Source organism: Sinocyclocheilus anshuiensis, unplaced genomic scaffold (assembly GCF_001515605.1).
Source record: "Sinocyclocheilus anshuiensis isolate Anshui unplaced genomic scaffold, SAMN03320099.WGS_v1.1 scaffold1639, whole genome shotgun sequence".
In the NCBI taxonomy this organism is placed as follows: domain Eukaryota; kingdom Metazoa; phylum Chordata; class Actinopteri; order Cypriniformes; family Cyprinidae; genus Sinocyclocheilus; species Sinocyclocheilus anshuiensis.
This window is the reverse complement of record NW_015548336.1, coordinates 269,700-294,462: the sequence shown is the minus strand read 5'-3', so window position 1 is coordinate 294,462 and position 24,763 is coordinate 269,700. Positions and strand designations below refer to the sequence as shown.

The 24,763-nt window shown below is 37.1% G+C and overlaps 2 protein-coding genes across 4 annotated transcripts in view; both read left to right on the top strand.

Moving 5' to 3' along the window:
• The first annotated feature begins 3,836 nt into the window (after positions 1-3,836).
• On the top strand, positions 3,837-19,719 carry LOC107656543 (XK-related protein 7-like). Its single transcript, XM_016444424.1, has 3 exons — positions 3,837-4,354; positions 12,390-12,589; positions 18,627-19,719. The coding sequence occupies exons 1-3, from the start codon at positions 3,837-3,839 to the stop codon at positions 19,592-19,594; spliced, it is 1,686 nt and encodes a 561-aa protein (XP_016299910.1). The 3' UTR covers positions 19,595-19,719.
• Positions 19,720-23,349: 3,630 nt separating this feature from the next.
• The window catches only part of cables2a (Cdk5 and Abl enzyme substrate 2a), a 13,998-nt gene continuing 12,584 nt past the window's right edge, over positions 23,350-24,763 (top strand). For 2 of the 3 annotated variants that reach the window (XM_016444432.1, XM_016444430.1), the window contains exon 1: positions 23,353-23,945. In XM_016444432.1, coding sequence (XP_016299918.1) covers positions 23,419-23,945 — 527 coding nt within the window. In that variant the 5' untranslated portion in view covers positions 23,353-23,418. Of the gene's footprint in view, positions 23,946-24,763 lie in introns of all 3 variants that reach the window. The other variant, XM_016444431.1, reaches the window with a different exon arrangement.

Sequence of the window (24,763 nt, the reverse complement as noted above, 5' to 3'; positions counted from 1 at the left end):
TATATACTGTATATATATATATATATAGAATACTTTTATTCTGCAAGGATGCAATAAATTGATCAAAATAAGCGCTGTTCTTTTGAACGTTCTTTTTATCAGAGTACGAATCACAGCACAACTATAACATTGATAATAATAAGAAATGTTCAAAAACAAATTCATCTTTTCCATCACAGGAATAAATTGTATTTTAAAATATATTAAAATAGAAAAGAGTTGTTTTAATTTGCAGTAGTATTTCACAATATTATAGTGGTTTATTGAATTTTTGATCAAAATAATGCAGCCTTGGCGAACATAAGACATTTACTGACACCAAACTTTTGTTTGTAGTTTATATTACAGATACTTAAAAGAATGCAGTATTTAAAGATATTGATATTTAATGACTGAGAAATCACAGTACTGATAATGAAGTACTTATGTGTGCCTGTATCTAATAATAAGCCTGAAAGTATTTTCAATTGAATATTTTGACAGTGATTCAGAATGACAAGTTAGTGCTAATGAAGTCAAGACTCTTCTCAAAAATCACATCTGTTTGACATCTGTAAAAAGTTGTAAAGACAGGTGGGAAGAGGAGGGGATTTTGTGATGGGATTGAGAGCATGTTTCCTTGATCTTGCCCAGCTTACAAAGAACACGCTGGAGTGAAGGATCTTAGAAACATCTGTTTTTGTCTGTGTGGTGTGAAGTGCTTGCCAGATGATGTTCTAATGCTCGATATATGCTCCTTATGCCATGCTTCATCTCGTCCCACTTTAGCTTTTAAACTATATGTTAATTAAAGTCTTGACTGAAGGGATGCAAATAATATAAAGAATGCATAAATTAACTTCTTGTTTTACTATACAGGTTGGTTAGGTGGGAAAATAAGAGACACTGAGGCGGAATAATGCATGTTACATTTTAAAATGTATACAGAACAATGTATTGTATTATTATTTTTGTGGCATGGGTTTGATTCCCAGGGACTGCATGAACAGATTCAAAATGTGTACTTTGAATGCAACGTAAGTCTGTTTGGATAAAAGTGTCTGCCAAATGCATAAATGTAAATGTGTCATAATTAATGAAATGGTCTATTTATTAGGTATTATAAAAATATGACTGAATAAAAAATGATTACAATTTTTGTTATTAAAAAAATCATTTGAAATTGTAGTCTGCAAAATAATTTTCTTCTTTTTTTTCTAATCCTTCATTAACCATGTTGTTATTGATCAGTTTTGACAAGCTAGTTGAGGACATTTAGTTTTTGTAAACAAGGCCACCAGAAGACCCTGAATTAAAAAAAGATGTGTTCTGTCCATGATTTACTATGTCTCAGCCTGTCAAGATTTGACAATCATGTTACTATACACCCAGACCGTGTTTTCAGTACCTACACATTCAACGTTGTTACTGTAATTGTCAGAAGGTTCTTAAATTCTGAAATTATGTTCATAAACCTTATGTTGTTCAACCAGCATTAAAAAATAATGTCCATCATTGGGAAACCATTGATTTTGGGGGATTTTAAACATTAAAGTCTGTAAATAATTGAAAGCAACCTGTGCTTTCTAAGAGGTTGTTTGTTAAAATATGGATAAAATATTTATGAACAATAATAAACCACATATTTGTAACCATCTGGCCCTTGGTATTTTCGGACAACATAACTACAGTATTTTTTTAAATGGTCATAGATTTCTACAAACCCACTGTTCAGTGATAATGGTCTGTTTTAGTATGATGACTGCACCTGTGTTTGGCTTAGATGTAAATAGTTTCTTTTCACTGTTAAAGATTAGGCTACTCATAGTGTACATTTTTAAGGTTTTCTGTAATATTTTGCTCTTGATCAAAGGCTAAATTAAACTACCTTACTGCCCCTCTGTGGTTGGTTAATGACTTGATTTTGTTAATGTAGATCTGCTTAGTTTAGAAATATGTAATATGTACTCTCAGAATATTACTGACCAAAAAAAAAAAAACATGAACACCCTACTATGAATCATTATGTAAGTTTTATCTTGGGCCATTCATAAGTAACCTGCTGTACTGCGGGATTATTTTGTAAAAGCTTTTGATTTGGATGTATAGGTTATGTTTTTCAACTACAACAACTACAAACTGCATTAAAAAATTTTGATATGCCAACTTCTCAACCTTCTCGTGGTATTGCTGGTCAGATAGCTGTCTGGCTAAGGACACCAGCCCATCTCATTTTTAAAACCTGGCAGAACCAGAGATGAACTGGTTTGAAGCATTTGTCTCCGTTTGCAGTGAAGTGACCATGAATGTGATTTTAATTTTTTTAAGCCTGTCAATCACGTCCCTACCAAACTACTGTCAGAGCTCTGCTTCATCTCGTGTACGTATTATTAGCAGTAGGTGGCAGCACTAGCACAGAAACGCTTTTTGAACTGTAAAGTGTCAGTCTGTCACTGAAGCGGCCGGTGGCTCTCTAGGCTCACTCAGAAAAAGTCTTCGACCTCAGGAGGTAAGAGAGGAGTGCTGTAAAATGTATTATTTCCTATTACCAAACTTAATTTATGTGTAGTGAAAAGGTAATATACAAGTTAATATAACCACAAAAGAGAAACACAAAATCACAGTATGAATTTGAGCTTAAAACGTTTGAAATCTTATTAGTGTTATTTTATTTTCTTACTAAAATACAGCATTTGACTAATGTTATCAATATCTACAAAGATCAAATATCTACAAAGACTTGACATTACATTTTTGGTCTTTATTCGCATTCTTATCAACACCACTTTGTATGTTAATGTGTACAGACTGTGGTGGGAGCTGTTTTAAATTAGTGCATTTGCACTTCAATGGGAGATTATGACTTCATTTAGCTACTATATTCATGAGGCGCCGCTGTTTACAAGGCAATGAGACTCTGAAGAGTATTTAGTGCTTTTGAGAAGCACTTTTAAACGCTATAGCTTTGTATCTTATGTACATTTACATGTGTTTATTTAGCCAAATACAAAAAACATAATACTATATATTATATCCTATTAATAAGACTATATATATATATATCAGTGATGTATCAGTGGTGTGCGGTGGTGTTTTAAAATGAGGAGGCAGTTTTATATATAAATATTACATAAAAAGAGAACAAATATAATTCTATTTTGTATTTTATTAATATTATTATTATTATTATTTTTTATATTTGTAATACTAATTATACATTTCATAGTGTTTTTATGCATTTTTTATATTTATTCCAAAATAATAACTAAAGGCAGTAACAATTTAAACAATATTCTGGAAACAGTTTACAATAAGGTTTCAGTTAGTTAACTACTTTAGTTAACATGAACTAAGAATAAACAATAGCCTACTTCTACAGCATTTATTAATCTTAGCTCGTTACCAATATTTTTTATTTGTGAACTTATGTTCAGCTGTTCTTTTTAATAGTCAACTTATTTCGGGTCATCGTCGTAAAAGCTCTGTAAACACTGCCACAGACACGAAGATATATCTTTCATTTCATGATGCTGAATGCTCGCTAAAAACTGACGCAGTCATCACGTTTTCAGACCATTTCAAGTTTTATTGACGTGACACAAAGTGGTGGTATCTAAGCGGGAGAGTTGTTTAGGCTACTTACTTTATAATTAGTCAATAATGCCATCATTTTCTTCATTTAGACCGAGAGCTCGCACGAAAACAATCGTGTGATGTATCACAGGAACCAATCACATCCAACCTTAACCGATCATATCCAATTATAGCGCGACGGAGGCATTGCCTCCTCTCACGTGACTTTCCCCCATTCATCTCAATGAGCCTTCAGAAAAGTCACACGCTTTGGGGTCTCTGTAATGGCCGCGAAATCAGACGGTACAGCCGTTTCTTTGCAGAATGACATTCCGCCGACGTGCCTCCCTGGGCTGGAGAAGCGCTCTCCCCAGTGGCGTCCCGTCGGGAAGGAGTATTCGCTCCTGGACTGCTGCTGGACCCTCTGCGCCCTCTTGGTCTTTTTCTCGGACGGGGCTTCAGACCTGTGGCTGGCTGCCGACTACTATCTCAGGCGGGACTACTGGTGGTTCGCTCTGACACTCGTTTTTATCATCATTCCGTCTGTGGTGGTGCAGGTGCTCAGCTTCCGATGGTTCGCGTACGATTACTCCGACGCCAACGGGAGCGGCACGGCTGCGGCTGCCATGGTAGCGGCGTCCAATGCGGAGAGCCACTTCAGCACCAAGGACAGCGATCAGCGGGGCGCTGGCCGCTCCGCTGCGGTCACCGGATCCCGGAGCAGCGCTGAGAGCTGCTGCAGAGCCAGCGTGTGGCTCTTCCAAAGCGTCGTGCACGTTCTTCAGCTGGCACAGGTCTGGAGGTACGTGAGTGCATAGAACTCAGTATAATGAGATACAAATCTATAGTGCATTCCTTTGAGGTGTCACCTCAGCAGTTCATTCATAATTTTCTGTCATCATATGCCTTCCCTTGGCGTGCAACTAATCCACACCCACGCCTAGGGGTATTTAGGGCCATATGATTAAACTACTAAGATGGCAAGGTTTATGTTAAGAAAATACTATAGGAACAACTTTTGTTGCAGTGAATATTTATGTAGTTTGGCACAAATTGATTGAATTTAATAGGCTTTCATATTTGAAAGCACATATATTTCAGCAGGCCAAATATGTGACCCTGGACCACAAAACCAGTCTTAAGTCGCTGGGGTATATTTGTAACAATAGCCAAAAATGCATTGTATGGGTCAAAATTATAGATTTTTCTTGTTTTTTTTTCATGTTCCATAAAGATATTTTGTACATTTCCTACCGTAAATTTATCAAAACTTAATTTTTGATTAGTAATATGCATTGCTAGGGAATTAATTTGGATAACTTTAAAGGTGATTTTCTCAATATTTTGATTTTTTTGCATCCTCAGATTCCAGATTTTCAAATAGTTGTATCTTGACCAAATGTTTTCCTATCCTAACAAACCATACATCAATGGAAAGCTTATTTATTCAGCTTTCAGATTATGTATAAATCTCAATTTGGAAAAATTTACACTTAAGACTGGTTTTGTGGTCCAGGATCACATATAAGATGGTAATTTAAGAATCAGTCACTGGAACATACATTCAGTAAGTAGAGGTGTCTATGATGGGAAAATGACAACAGAAATGATGCAAGATATCACAGTATTCAACCTCACCGCTGTTAGTTTGCATCGCCTATGACTGTCCTGCAGTCATAGTGCGGAAACGGGATCCTCCTTGTATTTCCTGTCGTCCCATGCTAGTTCATCATTATCTCCAAGCTGTTTGTTTCTAGGCTCCTCCTCCTCTTCCTCCTCCACCTCTCATGAGCTTCTGGGTCAATAATCTCCCCGAGAGACTCCTCCACTCATTCAATCTGTCCACCAGAAATCGCCTTATGCACACTCTGAAAATCCCTTTGTCTTTAGAGCAGTGTAAAAGATTTTTTAAATATTACTTACTGATGCCATTGGTTTCATTTCAAATATAGCTGTGATGAATTAAAAATTTGTTTGGGTTTTTTCTGTCATTTATTTTTCTGTGTAAAGTAATAGTTCACCCATGAATGAAAATATACGGAAAATATACGGAAAACTGACTCAGGCCATCCAAGATGTAGATGAGTTTGTTTCTTCATTGGAACAGATTTGGAGAAATTTAGCATTACATCACTTGCTCACTAATGGATCCTCTGCAGTGAATGGGTGCCGTCAGAATGAGAGTCCAAACAGCTACAGTTAAAAACATTACAATAATCTACAAGTAAACCACACGACTCCAGTCCATAAATTAATGTAATTAATTAAATGAATGAAGTGAAAAGCTGCATGTGTGTAAGAAACAACTCCATCATCAAGAGTTTTTAACTTCAAACCTTTGCTTCCGGTTAAAATATGAGCCATCTCTCCATAATATTGCTTTCTCCAGTGAAGTTATCTTGTCTGAATCAGAAAAGAAATATTCACAGATCAACAAAAAACAGTTCTAAAATATGTCGGTGGATTTTAATGTGAGACAACAACAGGGAATTAACTTTTTCACTGGAGGAGGTGTTATAGGGATTATAAACTTGCATGATGGTTTATAGTTATAACACATTAATAATGGCAGCTTTTCACTTCACAAGATGTTAATTGATGGACTGGAGTCATCTACATTTTGGATGGCCTGAGGGTGAGTAATACATTTTCATTTTTGGGTAAACTACTCCTTTAATGGGGCCTGAGCTTTTTATATGCACCAGATTTTACCTAAAAGTTGACAAAGTCAAAAAGATGTTTATTTTTTTTTACAAGATAAGACTTGTTTCTGAACTGAGCTCAAAAAACAGTGACATTAGATTTTGCTCTTTTCGCTCAGTGTGGTTGCCATGAGCAGAATGTGTCTATCAAGTGCTAAGCATCTTGATTGCTGACAGACAGTGCGCTGCAACTCACAATGCAATTTCCATAATAATGCTGAGAAAAAAATTTGCAGCCCACGATCACAGCCAAAACTTTAATCCACTCACATATAAATCAATAGGAACACACCCACACATATTAGAGGCATGTGTAGGGAGTGAGCGCCGTGTAATTGTGGTTGTAAACACAGAGTCTGTGATGTGCTTGTCTTTCACTTCCTGCGTTGATCAGCAGTGACAGGTCGAGCTTCTGTGTGATTGGACCCTGCTGCTGGCTGACCCGCAGGGTAACACAGGGTTAGTGATGTTTTCTGCCATTGATATCACAAAGCTGCTGGTCATTTCAATCAAGCTTCATTTATGCTGCTGTCACAACACGTGTGCTGTGCTTCTCATGCCATCTGTGTCATTCTCTATCTGTTACTCAGCTTTTCATCAGACCTCTGCTCCTGACCTTTTTATTAGAAGATCCCTCCCCTACTTTTTTTTTATACCAAATTTACCATGATTGTTGCTGGGTGGTATGACAAACAATTTGTGTCACTGTATTTTTTTCTTTGACTGGACCATTATATAGGTTTATAGTGGCTCATTTTACTGTCAGGAGCACACAGAATATAAAAACATTACAATATTAATATTTATATTTAATTAATCTTTAACATTTTTAATACAATTATTAAATATAAGCAAATGAAAAAATATTAAGTTCCTTTCAATTTAATTCCTTTTTAATTTGATTTCATTTGGCATATTTATGGTTTAAATCAAAATATGGACAACAATGTTGTGGTATTCCTTAAAAAGAATATATTAATAATTTCTATTATTATTATTATTATTATTATTATTATTATTATTATTAAGAAGTACATTCTACTGTGCAACAGTAATATATTCCTGTCATAATTTCTTCAAGTTAGACCAAACTTTTATTGACAGGTTATAATGAAGACCTTTGCGTTTCTGTGTGTTTAAATAAATTGTATTATTATTATTATTAGTAGTAGTAGTAGTAGTAGTATTGCTTTAAGAAGTACATTCTATAGTGCAATAGTAATATATTTTTAATATAATTCTTTAAGGTAAACCAAAAGTTTGGGGTTTTATGACAGGTTGTCATGATGACCTTTGATTTTCTGTGTGTATATGATATGATGATGATAATTTTTATCAAATTAAATGGTGAAATGCTTGTGAAGTGACTCTCAGAGCAGCTCTGGAGATGAAGTTCATGTGTTCATGTAATAAGACGGCAGACGCTTTTCAGAAAGAGAATGAGGATATCTGCAATTCAAAACAAACCAGCCAGCCTGCAAATAAGGCACAATTGGGAAATAATTTTCATCTCATTTGAATAAATCGAACCATTATCCCTTTTTATTCACAAATTAGCCTAGAGACTTTTAGCCTAAGCCCTTCAGAGCTAAGTTCCTATGAATATATAATTAACTCAAAATATTTCCAGTGCCACTAACGAAAACATCATTGGCACTGCAGGCCAATGTCTAATGACATATCCTCTGCTCTTGCTTTGGCTCTTTCTATCAGTATAGCTAAGAATAGCACCTTTTAGGAAGCACATTTTGCCATTTTCATGTTACCTCTGTTTGACCTGCAATGGATTTCTTTCTGTTCTTCACCTCTCACTAGTAGCCTACTCTCTGACTGAGTCTTTGCTTAAAAGCTTCCGAGCAGAGCTTCCCAGGCTCTCTGCCTTTGTTTGATTGGAATTAGCAGTAATGACATTAAAGCTGCCACCGGCACTGAGCTTGTCACATCTCTGCATTACAGGGATTATAGCTGTAGTGTTTACATGTCCTTACCTGCAACAGACAGCCAGAGATTGAGAGAGCGCTGAGCTGCTGCAAAGAAGGACAGGTGAGGAATGAATGATAGGTGGAGAGTAGATGTGAAAATAAATGCCCATTTTTAGGGTTGAGATGCATGCTTGGGAGAATGATTGAGAGGGAGAATATGTGAAAACTGGGTGGTTTGATATGAAAATTAGCCATTATAAAGCAATTTCCCCTCATGGCTTTACATCAGACATAAAATAATGATACAACTATCTGATGCCAAATAAAATATTCTCTTTCTTACATTTTCGTTTAACCAAAGACTTCACTGAGCATTTTGAGTGAGCCCTATTCAAGAGTCCCCTCTGGGTACTCTGACCTGGTTCACTGCACACGTTCAAAGACAGTTTTCGATTCCATGTACCCTGCAGCATCAGATGAGCAGGATCAATCAGGACTAGTCACCACCCTCGAAGGTGAAAAGACACCTTTTACACAGAAAGAAATCACTACATGCGCTGCAAAATGTGTTTGTAGAACATAAAAAAATGAAGGCAACAGTTATAATTGGTTTACATGTTCATTTAGTCTTATTTAATTATTATAATAAATTTCTTGACTAACATTTAGTATCATAAAACATAACATTTTTGAACAATACTCCATCACTGAAAGCAATGATAATCTTGACACAATGGATTCAGCATGTTCATTAAAGTGAAGAGTCTTTCTGAATGATTCATAAAACAATAAATCATTTGTTTGTGAACTACACTACTTTCGCTGTTGGTTTTTGATTCACTAAAAAGTATCGAGTCATTTGTTTGTTTCAGGTGCGTTGCCATTTTGAGCATGCCAAAAGTGTGTTTAAATCCATGTTTGTTTGTTTTTTCAAAAGATTTATAAATACATAAGATTCAGACCTAAAGTGTGAGTGAGCAGGAGTGAAGGTGAAAAACACCAGTTTTAAAAACAGTCTCATCTGTGACAATGAGATAATTTGCAAGCACTGTGTGATCGATTCTCCCCTCTGGATACCAAAGTAAAACTCTACCGAGGGGAAGTGAGGACACATTCTAGAGGAGAGATAGGGGATGTCTGTTGCTGCAGGCCAAACAGCTTAATTCCTATTTGAGACAGCTTCCTGAGAGACGGTGCACTGGGATTAACTGTGACAAGGCAAGGAACCTAATAAAACTTAAGCTGTGGTTACTGTGTGTTTGATAAACCGAGGGAAGCTGTAGGGAGTGTGTGTTTTAGTGTGATTTAGGTTTGTGTTTGTTTGAAGTTATGTCTGGTTGAGCACTGATGGGATGAATTAAATACATTTAAAAGACAGAAATCTGAATATGTTTATGTATAAAGTATTTTTTGATGCTAATTCAAGAAAAAAACATTTTAAATGTCTTTACGTTCCTAAATTCTGTCTATTATGCATAAGAGGCGAAATATCAAGCTCTAATTACTTCATCACATTTTTTCCTATGTCTGAACTGACTTTCGTACTCAACTTTTTTTTTTTACTGAAAAAGACTATAATCTGGAAATGAAGGAACCCTTATCCATTTGTCTGCAGACGTCTGTCACATGTTGTGCATATTCTAAATATTATGTGTTCATTGAATGCATTAAATAATGCAGTTACTGAATGTTTGTAAAGCAATATAAATATAGATACAGATTATACCATCCTAAATTGATTGTACTGATCTTTCGCTTTCTCCCTAGCTGGTATAGTCCTACATTGATTTATACTCAATATTGTGAAATAGCTTTTAAATCTGGTTAAAGAACCTATAGAGAGTCAAAGACAGAAAGATTACAACAAAATTCTCCGATCACACTCTTGAGAAGGACAGCAAAGAATGAAAGAAATGTACTGTATATGGCGACAGGAAATAGAAAGCACTTCCATTTTCCTAATTCTGTTACATGATGACATGATCCAGTGTCTCAGCAGGGCTTAACTGTTCAATAAAATAAATGACAGCCTGAGTCCAGCCAACTGGAAATCTGATCTAGAGCTTTCTTTCTTTCTGCTGTCATTCTCAAGGGTGTGATCAGTGTTGTAATTTAGCAGAGAGGGGGAAATGTATTTAACTGACTTACAGGAACCCTGCCAGTTAATAGCTGCGTGCTGTTTGGCCAGCTGTGCCATCTGAGTAACCAAATGGGTCAATTGGCCATTCTGAATATTGCTGAATTCTAATGGAGTTTAATGGCAGGTGAACAGCAACATAATCATAATGAGGTGAGCCTGTTCTGACCTGTCTTTATAATAGAAAGTCCTTTTCAGAGGAAGCCTGAGTCTTTGCAAAACGCAGGCCTAGCAGATGATTGTCTCCAATTGGGTTATATTAAACTAAGTAATGGGCCAAGCTTGTCAGCTGCAATGTTTGCCAGTCATCACCATGGAGACTGATGCATTGCCTGCCAATCGTGGCTATTTGAGAGATGTTTTCTCAGCTGTAGCGATGCCTATTTGTTCACATTTTCCAATTTTTTCTTGAAGAAAAAAAAATAGTTGCATGGTCAAGGTTCAAGGTTTGATTTTGTCTGATATCATCCGTGTGCCCTTAGGCTGAATTTTACGAGCAAAGAGAGCTTTTCTGTCTCATTGAAAACATACTCTTTATTTAGAGAAAGAAAGACTCTGTGTCACTTGTCAAATTTGAGGCACGCTCGCTGACAGCCATTCTCGCAGGCACTCTATTGCTTAATTTTTCTTTTAGAGGCTGTTTTTTTTCTCACACAGCAAGTTGTGAGAAGGATGGGGAGCAATTTTATAGACCTCATCAAGTCAGGGTGATTCATTCTGCCAATCTCCTGACATCCGGCGAGCACTTCTATTACTCTCGCTACCCTTGAGACAGACTGAAAAATCATGGCACTTCCTGTCAAAAGAAACAAATTAAGTCCAGTGAAAGTCAGATTTTTCAAGGGCCTCACATAAATATCATTCGAATTCACAGCTGCAGGTTTTGCTTCATATCTTCCAAAAGTCATGCACTCTCTACTTTCTTCTGGCACTTACATCCTTCTCACAGGATAAACAGTGCAGTCCTGGGGTCGTAAATCAGGAAATTTGAAATAAGGAGAGTAAGAGACAGTGATCCCTCCTGAGAAAACATGCTCACTGACATCCGTGTGATCTCAAGTGCGACCTTGGTGTGTCTCAAGACATCTGCAACAGCATGTAGACTGTGGTGCTGAGGGTAGAACATCACATGCTGGAGCACTCGATGGTGCGCTGGTAGTCTGCCCAGACAAGTGTACTGCCTTTTTCAGCTGGTCACAGTGACATTATAAGCAGACTCTAGGTCTTTTCCAAGCCTGCAGACTGGCATCAAGGTTATATGGAATTCCGAAAGAGAAAATAAGTCCCTTATGCTCACCAAGGCAGCATTTATTTGATCAAAAATACAGTAAAAACTGTAATGTTGTGAAATATTACTACAGTTAAAAATAACTGCTTTCTATTTGTTTCTATATGTTTTAAAATGTAACTTATTTCTGTGATGCAAAGCTGAATTTTAAGCAGCCATTACTCAGTCTTCAGTGTCACATGATCCAGAAATCACTTCAAAAGAACAGCATTTATTTTAAAAATAGAAATCTTTTGTAACATTATAAATGTATTTTGATCAATTTAATGTGCCCTTGTATTACTATCTTTCTTTCTTTTCTTTATTTTTCTCTTACACAGTCTTGCACAAAACTGGTAATGCACTGTAGTGTAGTGATGGTAGTGTACCATGGTTTCCACAGAAATATTAAGCAGCAAAACATCGATTTCAAAATGCATGATAATAATATGAAATGTTTCTTAAGCACTAAATTAGCATATTAGAATGATTTCTGAAGGATCATGTGACACTGAAGACTGGAGTAATGATGCTAAAAATTCAGCTTTGCCATCACAGGAATAAATTAAAATTTTAAACATATTCTAATAGTAAACAGTGATTTTTAATTGTAAAAAGATTTTACAATCTTACTGTTTTTAAAGTATTTTTCATAAAATAAATGCAGCCTTGGTAAGCTCTCTCTTTCAAAAAAAAAAACACATTTTCCAAACTTTTGACCACTAGTGTAATTTAGCATTTTCTGATGCAAGTTTTGGTGATGTGTTTAGAAATGATCTGGAGGTCTTATCCTGTGCTTTTTACCCCAGGTATGTCCATGCCTTATATCTGGGCGTGCAAAGCCGCTGGCGTGGGGACCACGAGCACAAACACTTCTACTGGCGTACGATGTTTGAGAACGCTGACATCAGCATGCTGAGGTTGCTTGAGACCTTCCTGAAGAGCGCACCTCAGCTCGTTCTGCAACTCAGCATTATGGTCCAGACCGGCCAGGTCCTCCCTTTGCAGGGTAAGTTGATGACACCTCTGATTAAAAACAGCTCACCAAGTATGCTAGAATAAGTTGGGCCTGTGCTATTTGTCTGTATCATATGCATTATATTCATATTTCATCAATAGTTTTGAGCCAGACAGTGACAGTAAATTTTTATCACTAAGAACCACCCACTTAGACAAGAAGATATAAGATATAGAAGATAAAAATATAAAGCTACCAATCACAGTTTGTTTTGTCTTTATGGGCACAGCTTCATAATCAGACTTCAAAAGGTAGAAGTATTGAATGTAACATTTTTCTAACATAATTTACTATTTTAATGTTTGACGTCAGTAAAAGATTTTAATGTTTTTGAAAGACCCTTATAATCACCAAGACTACATTTATTTGATAATAAATGCAGGTAAAACATTAATATTGTGAAATTTTATAACAATTTTAAATAACATATATTTTAATGTGTTAAAATGTCATTTATTCCTGTGATGAATTTTCAGCATCATTATTCCAGTCTTCAGTGTCACATGATCCTTCACTAATCATTCTAATATGCTGATTTGCTGCTCAAGAAACAATTATTATTATCATTGTTGAAAATAGTTGTGCTGCTTAATATTTTTGTTGAAACCATGATGCCTTTTTTCAGAATAAAACATTTTTACTGTCACTTTTGTAACTACAGAAAACAACAAAGAATAATATACACTTCTGTTTTGAAATGTCTTTCTTTGAAAATATTAAACATCTTTCAAAGTTTTGATGCCACTAACTTTGCAGACTTTTATAAATGCAGAGATTAGATAGTTCTTCAAAAGTCTTGTTAGCAGCACTTTTTTCAGAAATATTGATGAGACAGCCTGTGCCTTTACTACCAGAATTTGCACAACGCCAGCCAATCAGATTAAAACTGATGATTTCAACCTATTTTTTGAGTGCACTATACATCAGACGGTCAGAAAACGTGCTGTGGGTGGACTGTGGGCGTACTGTCTGGGACTGAGAGACTACTACATCAGTCACCCAATCTGTCATACTGCTATACACCAGGTCACAGAGTACAGAGTTTGATTCAATGTCTTTCTTGCAGTGTGATTTCTGTATTGCATCTAATTTAAATGTGACACAATAAGAATTGTTTTAGAAATTTATTTGGCCATCATTAAGGATCAAAGTGCAATTTCACAGCATGCATTTGCTACGCATCTCATTTTCAATCCAAGAGCAAATTAGCTGGTAAATTACTGAGGATGTGATAAGTGTGACTGAATATGAAAGACCACGGGTTGCATGCATACATATTTCAGGTCATTGTGCATGAAAATTTAAGCACTTTCATTAATGATTAAACTATCCAACAGCAGTTAAGATGCTTTTTTCTCATTGTTCCTTGGAAGAGTGCACTCCAACTTTGCAATGAGTAATCATAAAGAGATATAATTGAACATGAAAATGACAGTAATCAAAGGATCATTTAGAATATTACCCAATTAGATATTCATGTCAGTGTCTTCATAATGGTGACATGTTAAAATCATCTTTAATTGTGTAGTTTAATTGCTTCAGTCTATTTTTGGCTCTGTCAGAAGGGAACGGCACATGTGGTAGTTACAAACCCACCTGACAGGTGCCTTTGATTACAGAGCTGCGAGAACTCACTGTTGCATTAGTTCAGCTCCATGGGAACAATTGTCGCCACTGTTAGATGTTCCCTGAGGAATTTTATCCAAATGTCAAACCGCAAACTGTGACTTTTATAGAGCGCCCAGAGCTAGTTAACTAAAGGATGTGATTTTTGTTTAAAAAATGTAATTTCATGTGACATCCTTCTTTCTTTCCATGCCATTCGGACTAGAGTTTAGAGAGCTGCAGTATTTACTCTGTGGCAGCCCTACTCATATTACATTTATTCAGACTGCTGAAGGCCTCTTTTTCCAGAAAGATAAAAATTTACCTGAGGAGAGCCAAAATGTGATTCCACAACAAAGCATATCCAGTTCTCAGGAGATGAGCAGGGCACAGTCAGCAGTGTAGAGAATTCTGGCATCAGTGCAAGAGTGTTTCCTCTTGGTCTGTCCTGACCTGCACTTTTCCGGTCTGAAGACTGATATTATGATTAAAGTGCTTTGCTGGGTCTGTCATAATCGCTCATAATCATATTCAGTGCAATGCGAGACGGCTGGAGAACTAGCTAATGATTATGTTTTTGCTGATTAGGAGAGATTTTCCGTTTTGAATGCTCCTGACTAAATGGGTGAGCTGATGAATGGCCAGACAGGAACCTGATTAAATATTCATGAGAGCTTCTCGAGAGCGAGCGTACCAGCACTCAAACAGAATTTCATTTTTTTCCTGAGAGGGATGGTGAGGTGTACTGTCATTCTTCATATACTGTACAGACTCATCTGAATGGTTACACATTGGTATAGGTTTTGATTTGAAATAAACGAAGTATAAACCTTGCCTCTGTAGGTTTTGATTTGAAATGAATTTAAAGTATTTTATTGCTAAAGTATTCACTTTGTCTCTAATGTGTCTTGTAAAATTCCTTAAAAGAAATGAAAAAAGAAAGAAATTCATCGATTTTTGGCATGGCCTAAGTGTATAGTAGCTATAAAATGAATCACAATTATTTATTCCTTTTGGCAGCCTAAGTTTTAACAGTTGGTAATAAAGCCAAATCTTTTTTACGTTATAGCTATAGCTTACATTACTATAATAATGGGCTAAAAAACTAAATAGGTTACGCTTTAATTCAAGGTGTCCTTGTAATACATTTAAGTACTGAGTTAAATATTAATTAACTATGTACTTACTATATGGTTAGGGTTAGGATTAGGGTTACTTGCATGTACACTCTTAAAAATAAAGGTGCTTCACGATGCCATAGAAGAACCTTTTTGTCTAAATGGTTCCATAAAGAACCTTTAACATCTGAAGAACCTTTCTGTTTCACAAAAGGTTCTTTGTGGCAAAAGAAGGTTCTTCAGATTATAAAAAGATAAGAAAGAGATGGTTCTTTAAAGAACCTTTGACTCAATGGTTCTTTGTGGAACCAAAAATGGTTCTTCTATGGCATCGCTGTGAAGAACCTTTTAAGCACCTTTATTTTTAAGAGTGTAATTATACTACCACTAATTACAGTCAGGCAGCCATATCACCCTGTAGCCCAAGACTGGTTACTTACTGAAGCTGAGCAGGGTTGAGCCTGGTCAGTACCTGGATGGGAGACCTCCTGTGAAAACTAGGTTGCTGCTGGAAGAGGTGTTAGTGAGGCCAGCAGGGGGTGCTCACCCTGTGGTCTGTGTGGGTCCTAACGCCCCAGTATAGTGACGGGGACACTATACTGTCAAAAAACACTGTTAATGTGTTAACGTCTTCGGATGAGACGTTAAGCCGAGGTCCTGACTCTCTGTGGTCATTAAAAAATCCCAGGATGTCTTTCGAAAAGAGTAGAGGTGTGACCTCAGCATCCTGGCCAAATTTGCCCATTGGCCTCTGATCATCATGGCCTCCTAACAATCCCCTTATCTGCTGATTGGCTTCATCACTCTGTCTCCTCTCCACCAATAAGCTGGTGTGTGGTGGGCGTTCTGGCGCACTATGGCTGCCGTCGCATCATCCAGGTGGATGCTGCACACTGGTGGTGGATGAGGAGATACCCCCTGACAATGTAAAGCGCTTTGAGTGCCTAGAAAAGCGCTATATAAATGTAATTAATTATTATTATTATTATTATTATTATGAATAATTCATTGTTATTATAATAGTAAGTACATGTAACATGTAACAAGGACACCTTAAAATAAAGTGTTAACACAAAATATTGTCCACATATTTTAATTCAATTTTACTTTAGTCAGAGGCGGACAGTAACTAAGTACATTTACTTGAGTATTGTACTTAAGTACACTTTTTGAGTATCTGTACTTTACTTGAGTATTATTTTTTCTGGGAACTTATGACTTTAACTTCACTACATTTGAAAGACAAATATTGTACTTTTCACTCCACTACATTTCTATCAAGATCCTCGAAGTAGAAAGTCGTTACTCTGTAGCAGCTTTGAAAGTCAGTGGGTGATTTTTTCCTTCTCTAAAACATGACTTTAAAACTGTCTTTTTTTCAGACAGTTTATCAGTAATCACTCTTGTAGCCATTCTGTGTGTGACATCAAAGTACAGCGAGAGTGATTAGACAGCTTTAAAAAAAATTTGTTTTGATGTCAAATAAGTCTTGCTGTTTTGTTTTTTGTTAAAGCAGTGTTGCTGTTTATGGAGTAATATTTGACCAGCAGTATCTGTACTTTCACTTAAGTAATGGAATTGAGTACTTTGTCCACCTCTGACTTTAGTACAATAAAAATAAAAGATTTATTGTCAAATAACAAGAACAACAATAATATTAGTATTTCAAAAACATTATTATTATTATATATGATTTTTAATGATTTTTTTAATTTTATTATTAACATTTTTGTATTATATTTATTATATTTTATAGACCATGCCGTGTTAAACAATAGCCAAGTAGCTACTTGAGGCATACCTCCCCAAATATGTAATTTACATGTAAAATACAGTAATCAAATGGATGGTCATTTAGAATATTGCCTCATAAACTGTTAAAAGTTATCTAATGTTACCATGACTGTTACGGGACAAATGGTTTCAGGTGAGCTTGTGATTAGTGCAATGGAGCATGGGAAATATAATCCAGGGTGATGTGTAACAGTCTGTGTGGTGTGAGAGTCAATATAATGGGAGGGGTTGTCACCGATAGCCTTGTGGGCAGTGTGTTGACATGTAGCGCCATTGCGCTTCGGGCGTCCTGTGTTCGAGTCCCAGCTCGCGGACCTAACCCTTTCCTGATCCCATCCCCCCTTTCTCTCCCACTTCACTTTCTGTCTCACTGCTTCTGAATCAGCGACTGTAAGTATGTTTTGTTATTAGTTTAAGTATTTGCTATTGACTGTTCAAATGCGGAGGTGTGTGCGCGAGAGAGAGAGAGAGAGAGAGATAAAGAGAGAGAGAGAGAAAGAGAGAGAGAGCGAGAGAGAGCGCGAGAATATAAATTGGCAGAATACCTAAACACAGTGGCAGACCCTAAACTAAGAAAAGTCCTGACCATGTACAGACTCAGTGACCATAACCTCACTATAGAGACAGGCAGACACAGACAGACCTGGCTACCAAAAGAAGACAGATTGTGTCCACACTGCACACAACATGAAGTGGAAACAGAACTGCACTTTTTAACAACATGCCCTAATTATACACAAATTAGGGAAACATTCTTCCCCCAATTCACAAACCAGCACAAAGACTTCAACCAGATACAACAAAAGGACAAACTGGCTTACATTCTGGGAGAAACCTCAACAAGCTCTAACCTGGCTGCAAGGTAGCTACGTCAAGTCCTGCCATGATAAAAGGACGGGCAGTAGAACAGAACCACAAGTCACAGCCGGAAGAAAACACTGTACAACACACATAAACTGACATGACAGGATCCAGTCCTTCTCCTGTCTCTTTATTAGTACTTTCAAACATATTCTGTTACACCAAATACACAAAATAATGATCTTTAAAAAAGCATCATATGACCCCTTTAAAATATAATGGGAGGGCGACCTCTGGTGGCAAGCGGACGGAAGTTCATGGACAGGATTCGTGACAATGACAATGAAAGATACACTTTAAAATTAATAGAAAGTAAATATTGTCCACATAATATTATAAAATAATATTATATAATAAAAATAATAATAAAAATAATTTATAATAAAAGTCTAAATAAGTATTTTTATATTATTTAATATAATTCATTATTTATAGTTACTGGATATTTATTATTTTATAGACCATGCGGTTTTAACCAATAGCCAAGTAGCTACTTAGATGTCCTCCCTAGTACACTGAAACACCATCTAACTATCCAAGAACCCAACTCATACTTACTCCAGCAGTGTAATTAAATTTAATTAATGTACCATGTAAAGTGACCTATTTTCTCTCTGTCACTCTTTCTCATTGTGCTTCATTTGATCCAGGTTTGTCTGCGTCCGCCTCTCTAGTGTCTCTGGGCTGGATGATGGCGTCTTATCAGAAGGCATTACGGGACTCTCGTGATGACAAGCTCCCAATGTCGTATAAAGCAGTGGTGGTGAGCATGCTGTGGCACCTGTTCACAGTGGGAGCCCGCGCCATGGCCTTCGCCCTCTTCGTTTCCATTTTCCAGCTCTACTTCGGCATTTTCATCGTGGCCCACTGGTGCGCCATGACCTTCTGGATCATCCGAGGTGAGACGGACTTCTGCATGTCCAAGTGGGAGGAGATCATCTACAACATGATGGTGGGCATCGTGTACATATTCTGCTGGTTCAGCGTCCGTGAGGGCCCCACGCGGTGCCGTCTGCTTCTTTACAGCCTCATAATCCTGGGTGAAAATGTGGCCCTCACTGCCGTGTGGTACATATACCGCAGCCAGCGCTCTGCAGACTTTTATGCCGTGGTGGTGGTGTGTGTGGTGGCCTGTAGCTACGCCCTGGGCACATTTTTTATGTTTGTCTACTACTGCCTGTTGCACCCTGATGGCCCTGTGTCTGGGGCCTATATTGGATGTTGCGACGTCCAGGTGGGTGCTGTTTCAGATCCTTGTGTCTCATCACCCACCTCCGCTCCTCCTCCTCTGGATGCGGTGAGCAGCCCGCCGCGGACTCTGCAGAGGACTAAAGGAGGAGAGTCAGTACCAGGAGGAGACGTTGGAGAAGTTTTTAAGATGCGGACCCTTAAGGCCTCGCGAACTGCCGCGCCTCGCCTCACCCCAAGGACAGAGGGGCCGGTAATTCGTATCGACCTTCCCAGGAAGCAGTACCCAGCCTGGGACGCCCACTTCATTGATCGCAGGCTGCGAAAGACCATTTTGGTGCTGGAAGCCGCTTCTCCGGTCACACCGAGGATCCAGTACCGCTGTCTAGGCACACTGAAGGAAGTGATGGAATATGAGACGACAGTCTGAAACGTTTTATGTGTTAGTGTGCAGAAAAGTCAGTTGCGTCCAGCTTTATTTGGTGAAGAGGAAGAGTTTGTCAGATCTCCACATGACCCCTTATTGACTCTTCTTGTCATCTGTGGAAGCACATGATTCACAAGTGTCTAGAAAAGAGCCACCCTGTGGTGACTTTAGACATTACTATAGGTTATTGAGTTAGGAGGTTAGGCAGGGGGGTCTGGCCAAATGAATGAAAGAAAGCAGTGAGGCCACGGTAAATCTGTAATGAGCAAAACAACATATAAGTGTGGTACATTAACAGCAATGGTGCTTAAACACATCCTAAACACCGTTTCAGACCATCCTAGGTGTTTTTATATCTCTCGTGGCAGCTGCCGTAAACAACAAATACTGAATCCACTTGGTCGTAATTCTGTGGGTATTGAGGTTGTAGTAGGTGCAAGTAAAATTTGTGAGTTGTCTCATTAAAGGCCTTAAGACTTTCTTACATTTGGCTATTTAGCATCTGAAAGGTGCATTTCAGTCTGTTTAAACATTAGCGAATATATGAAAACAGTTTGTGTGTTAGATAATTGAAGGGTTGAGCTTCTGATAACATCTAGGCATTTTATTAAGCACAGAATTTGTTGCCTTCAAGAACAGGGATCAGACTTTGCAAGAAACACTCTTTAAGTTTAAAAAAAGAAACTGTTCACAGTTATCAAGGTCTCTTTTCAAGACATTTCCGCATACCTTTCAAGTGAAAAATTGCATATCACTGAAAAATGTGTCATTTTTTTTTTTTTTATGTTCTCAAAGGACATTTGTGTCATGATGGAAATAATGGGTCTGATGCTGAAAAAATGGCTGAGTGCACCTATAAAGAGAATTGAATGAATGTTCATCTCAAGGACAAAGAACCCTGCAAACCGGTTTATTATATGCCTGTAATATGAACGTATGGTTATACCACAGTATTTCAAATATGCCTAAGCTACGAGTTCACATTTTAAAGTACTTATGTGACAGCTGAAGGGAAAAAATCATATGGCATATGTTTACGTTTCAAAATAGTTCTCTTTTTAGGATTAATGAAAAGTTATCAGCATTATGATTATGCCATTTCATGTCATTTACATAATTTGGTTCAATAATACTCACAAATGTTTGGATAGTGAACATTTTGATGGATATGAACAAATCCATAGTGTCTTCTGTCTCTTTTATTTAACTTTGAAATTAAGGTAATGATACATTTGGTCATATCATCTAATAGCATCTACCAATTGATGAGAATGTATATTTTTACTCTGATCAAAACAGTAGCTATCTTTTCTTTCTTTCTAAAACAGAGGAGTGACCCTGTTGTGTACAAATAACTAAGAACATAGTATTTTGCATTGATTGCCTATTGGGCTGTTGAATAGAGAGAAGATGAATAATCCTTGGGTTTGTGCAGTGTTTACTGATATCATGTTATTGCTAAGTCCATTAACCCATTGTAACTATTTCACTTCTTGGCATAACCATTACGTATGTCCATTTGTGTTATCATGTTGGTGCTAGCTGGAACACCTCAGAACAGCCATGTACGCTGTACTTTATCAATGTGGATCATACTCGTTCACTCTGGTTAATGCTGGATTTTACCGTAGACAAGCTAAAAGACGTTAAGCCTTACACTGCACTTGCAAGACTGTTGCTGTCGACTGTAAAAAGGATGTCGATCTTCAACCATGTGTTTTATTTGGACAATAAAGAAAGCAAAATTGTGTGTTTACTGACCTGACCAAAGCATCAACTGAAAGAGTGTATTTTGTTTGCTTGTCATCTTAAATGAAATGAACACTGTGATATAGTAGCATTATACCGCAGTGTTTTTTTTTCATCTGAACGCTCATTCCAAAAATAAGTTACAGCCACTGTCTCACCCATTGATTTTTATTTGATGCAAACTGCACTCAAGTGCAAATCCAGCTGAATAGCAATGAGGAAGGTTCATATTAGATTTAAAGTCAGCTGGAAGACATTTTAACTACAACTTTACAAATAAGTAGATTAAGCCTTTTAAAACATTGATGCACACAGTCCATTCATTCACATCACAGGCACTAAATCAACATCCATAACACTATATTATGAAATACATTCATACAGCAATGCCATAATCTAGAGATGGCATTTAAAACTATTCCTTTTCACTATTTTGTTAAGTTGTAGACCCACTGTTAAAGGGGAAGTTCACCCAAAAATGAAAATTCTGTAATTAATTACTCACCCTCGAGTCATTCCAACCCATAAGACCTTGGTTCACATAACAACGGAACACAAATTAAGATATATTTGATTAAATCTGAGAGCTTTCCGACCCTGCATAGACAGCAACGGTACTACCACGTTCAAGGCCCAAGGTAGGAAGGACATTGTTAAAAAAGTCCATGTGACATCAGTGGTTCAACCTTAATTTTATGAAGCTACGAAAATACTTTTTGTGCGCAAACAAAACAAAAATGATTACCAACAATTTCTTCTCTTCCGTGTCAGTCAGTTCCGTGTTAGGAGCGAACTATAACCCTTTAAATTCAGAGGGTATGCATTTGTCTGGATTAGCTGTTAAAAATAAAACAAAATAAATAACTCTAGGAAATATTTTGAGCAGACTGATTAGACTAAGGTTAATTCCCCACAAACAGTGGACCAGTAGATTATGAAATATTAGCTCAAGCCTTATTACATAACATAATGTGGAACTGCAAGCGTATTGCAACATAGCAATTATAATAGTCTCAGCCATTCATTCCCTCAACAATCTTAAACAAATGCATTTTATGGATTTGGATAGCCTATGTATTTAAACAACATAAAGATAATTCTTTAGGAAGTAATTCTGAGGAATATTATTGCAAGTCTATTAAGAACTTCTGATTATGCTCCTGCTGCTAACATTTTATCTGAACAATCCGGAAATTGCTTTCCCCCCTGCTTTTATTTTTCCTATTTTATTATCCCACGAGCTGTTGCAGACATCACACTGCATATTTACATAACAGAATGAACCGTATAGATACCATACTTTAACTCCTGTAATGAGCTGTGCTGAAACTTAGAGCTCAGCAAAGGCTTATGCTAGCCAGCATTGAATTTACAGCATCATGTGGAGCAGATACATAAAGAGATTGCAAAAGTATAAAGACAAATGTCTAGTCAAACACTAGTGTGAATACAACTAGAAATTGCATAAACGAAAATTCATGATTGTGCTGACTCATAGACTGTACCACATTCAAGAAAATTTAGTTTTTGTTGCTACTGTGAAGATTTGTTGCTATTGTACATTTGTTTAGGCAAACATATTCCCTAAGAAATTAGATAGGATGCATACTGGGGGGCGCTTTCTGATAGTTAAGGGTGAAATGAATGCAGATTTTTTTATATCATTAATTTATAGAAATTAATATATCATTTTATATTATATAATTATAAAAACAATTACAAATAATAATATAATAATATACAAATAAAATAAATTAAAAATAAAATAATTATATAAATAATAATAATAATAATATACAAATATGTAAAATTATTCATCTCAAGTATCATTCTCATTAAAAAATATATTATTAATCAAAGACAGCAACAGATGTCTGTCATATTTCTTATGTCCTCCTGTACATTTGAAGCAAAATTATTGTACAAATTTATGAAACAAGCCCTCTTGTCCAATCCGCTGAGGCAAAGACTCATTTATATGCAAGTGTCCGTGATTTGAACCAATAGGGTGTCAGGGGGCGTGGCCAGCCCTCAGCCGGTCTGATAGGTCTGTCTGCTTTAAGCTTACTAACAGTAGAATGGCGGCCGCTGACTGCGGTCCTCGCGGCTGTCCGAGGACCAATTCAGCCAAACCACACAAAGAACACCTGCGGAAAAGCCGGGATTCCCGTCGCAGACAAGCAGCACTGTTGTTTCTCACAAATATATCTTTGGACGGAAGACCGGTTTACAACCTAAGCAATGGAATCGCTGGCCCCAGGGAAGCCGAGAGCCGGTGTGCGGATGTCGGCGCGGCGGCGGTGACGGGTCTCCCTCTGTCAACAACCAGCAGCTACGGAACATTCATCCAAGTGTCATCCTCCATCAGCGGGGGAGCAGCGACCCCTCTACCGAGGACTAACACTTACCCTGCTCCTCTGAGCCCTCCTCCAGCATTCAATCAAGGGAGCTGCGACGTTTTCACGGAGGATGGACAAACAGATCCTTTGTCAGTCCAGGCACCCCCGCTTTCACCGACCTCTGGACCGGTGAATCAGGTTTTAGGATCCAGTAAATCACCCGGCCAATTCCCGGGATCTAATCCTGTGCCTGATCCCAGCCAAAGGTGAGTTTTGTTTTTGTCATGCAGGTTGGCAAACAATGAAACGCGTTATGACATTTATTCAGCCGGTATTGTATGCATAAATTACACCATTCATAACACATAAGGAGTAAATGTGTGATGCAACCTTCTTTTGTAAAGGTGTTATCTGTTATAAACAATTATAAATATTATGATTATGAAAGCTATATGTTTATTCCCAAATCGTATCAAGGTTTTGATTTTGTGGATAGAACGTTTATCTGGCCTGTTGTTTACCAGTGTTTACATTCGATTATGACTTGAAGCAGTGTTACAAACAGTAGCCTACGTTACAATACGAGAAACAAAACAAAACAAAAACAGGTCTATAAAGGGAATTACTGACTTCCGCCTTATTGTCTACAACTTTCATTTTCATCTTTGAAGAGAGGTCTTGTTTTCTAGGCATGAATTTGACAGGAAATATTTCTGCGACATTTTTGATACCTGTTAAGATGAATAACGTTAGACCGGGGTTGGAATCTCTGGTTTTGAATCCTTAACGGATGCAGTTCTTGTGCAGTGCTTTAAATGAAAAATGTTTGGAAAAAATAAAGCCAAAACCATGTGTATCTGTAACTATTTTGTAAATCAGCTAACTTACATTGGTTTGCATCTCACGAGACATAACGTAACATGATCCATCTATTCTTGATATATTTTTGACATAAAGAAAATAATAATTTGCAGTTCATTAAGTGAGTCAGGTTAATTCAGTAATTATTTGACTGATTAACTCGGTGCGTTCCAAACGGGGGATATCGCCCTCCGAAGGGCACTTCGGAGTGAAAACAATCATA

Excerpts from the sequence above, each read along its gene's own strand:
- LOC107656543 (XM_016444424.1), top strand. The coding sequence starts at position 3,837 with ATGGCCGCGAAATCAGACGGTACAGCCGTTTCTTTGCAGAATGACATT. Across the intron at positions 4,355-12,389 it reads CAGCTGGCACAGGTCTGGAG|GTATGTCCATGCCTTATATC; the intron begins GTACGTGAGTGC and ends TTTTTACCCCAG. Across the intron at positions 12,590-18,626 it reads CCAGGTCCTCCCTTTGCAGG|GTTTGTCTGCGTCCGCCTCT; the intron begins GTAAGTTGATGA and ends CATTTGATCCAG.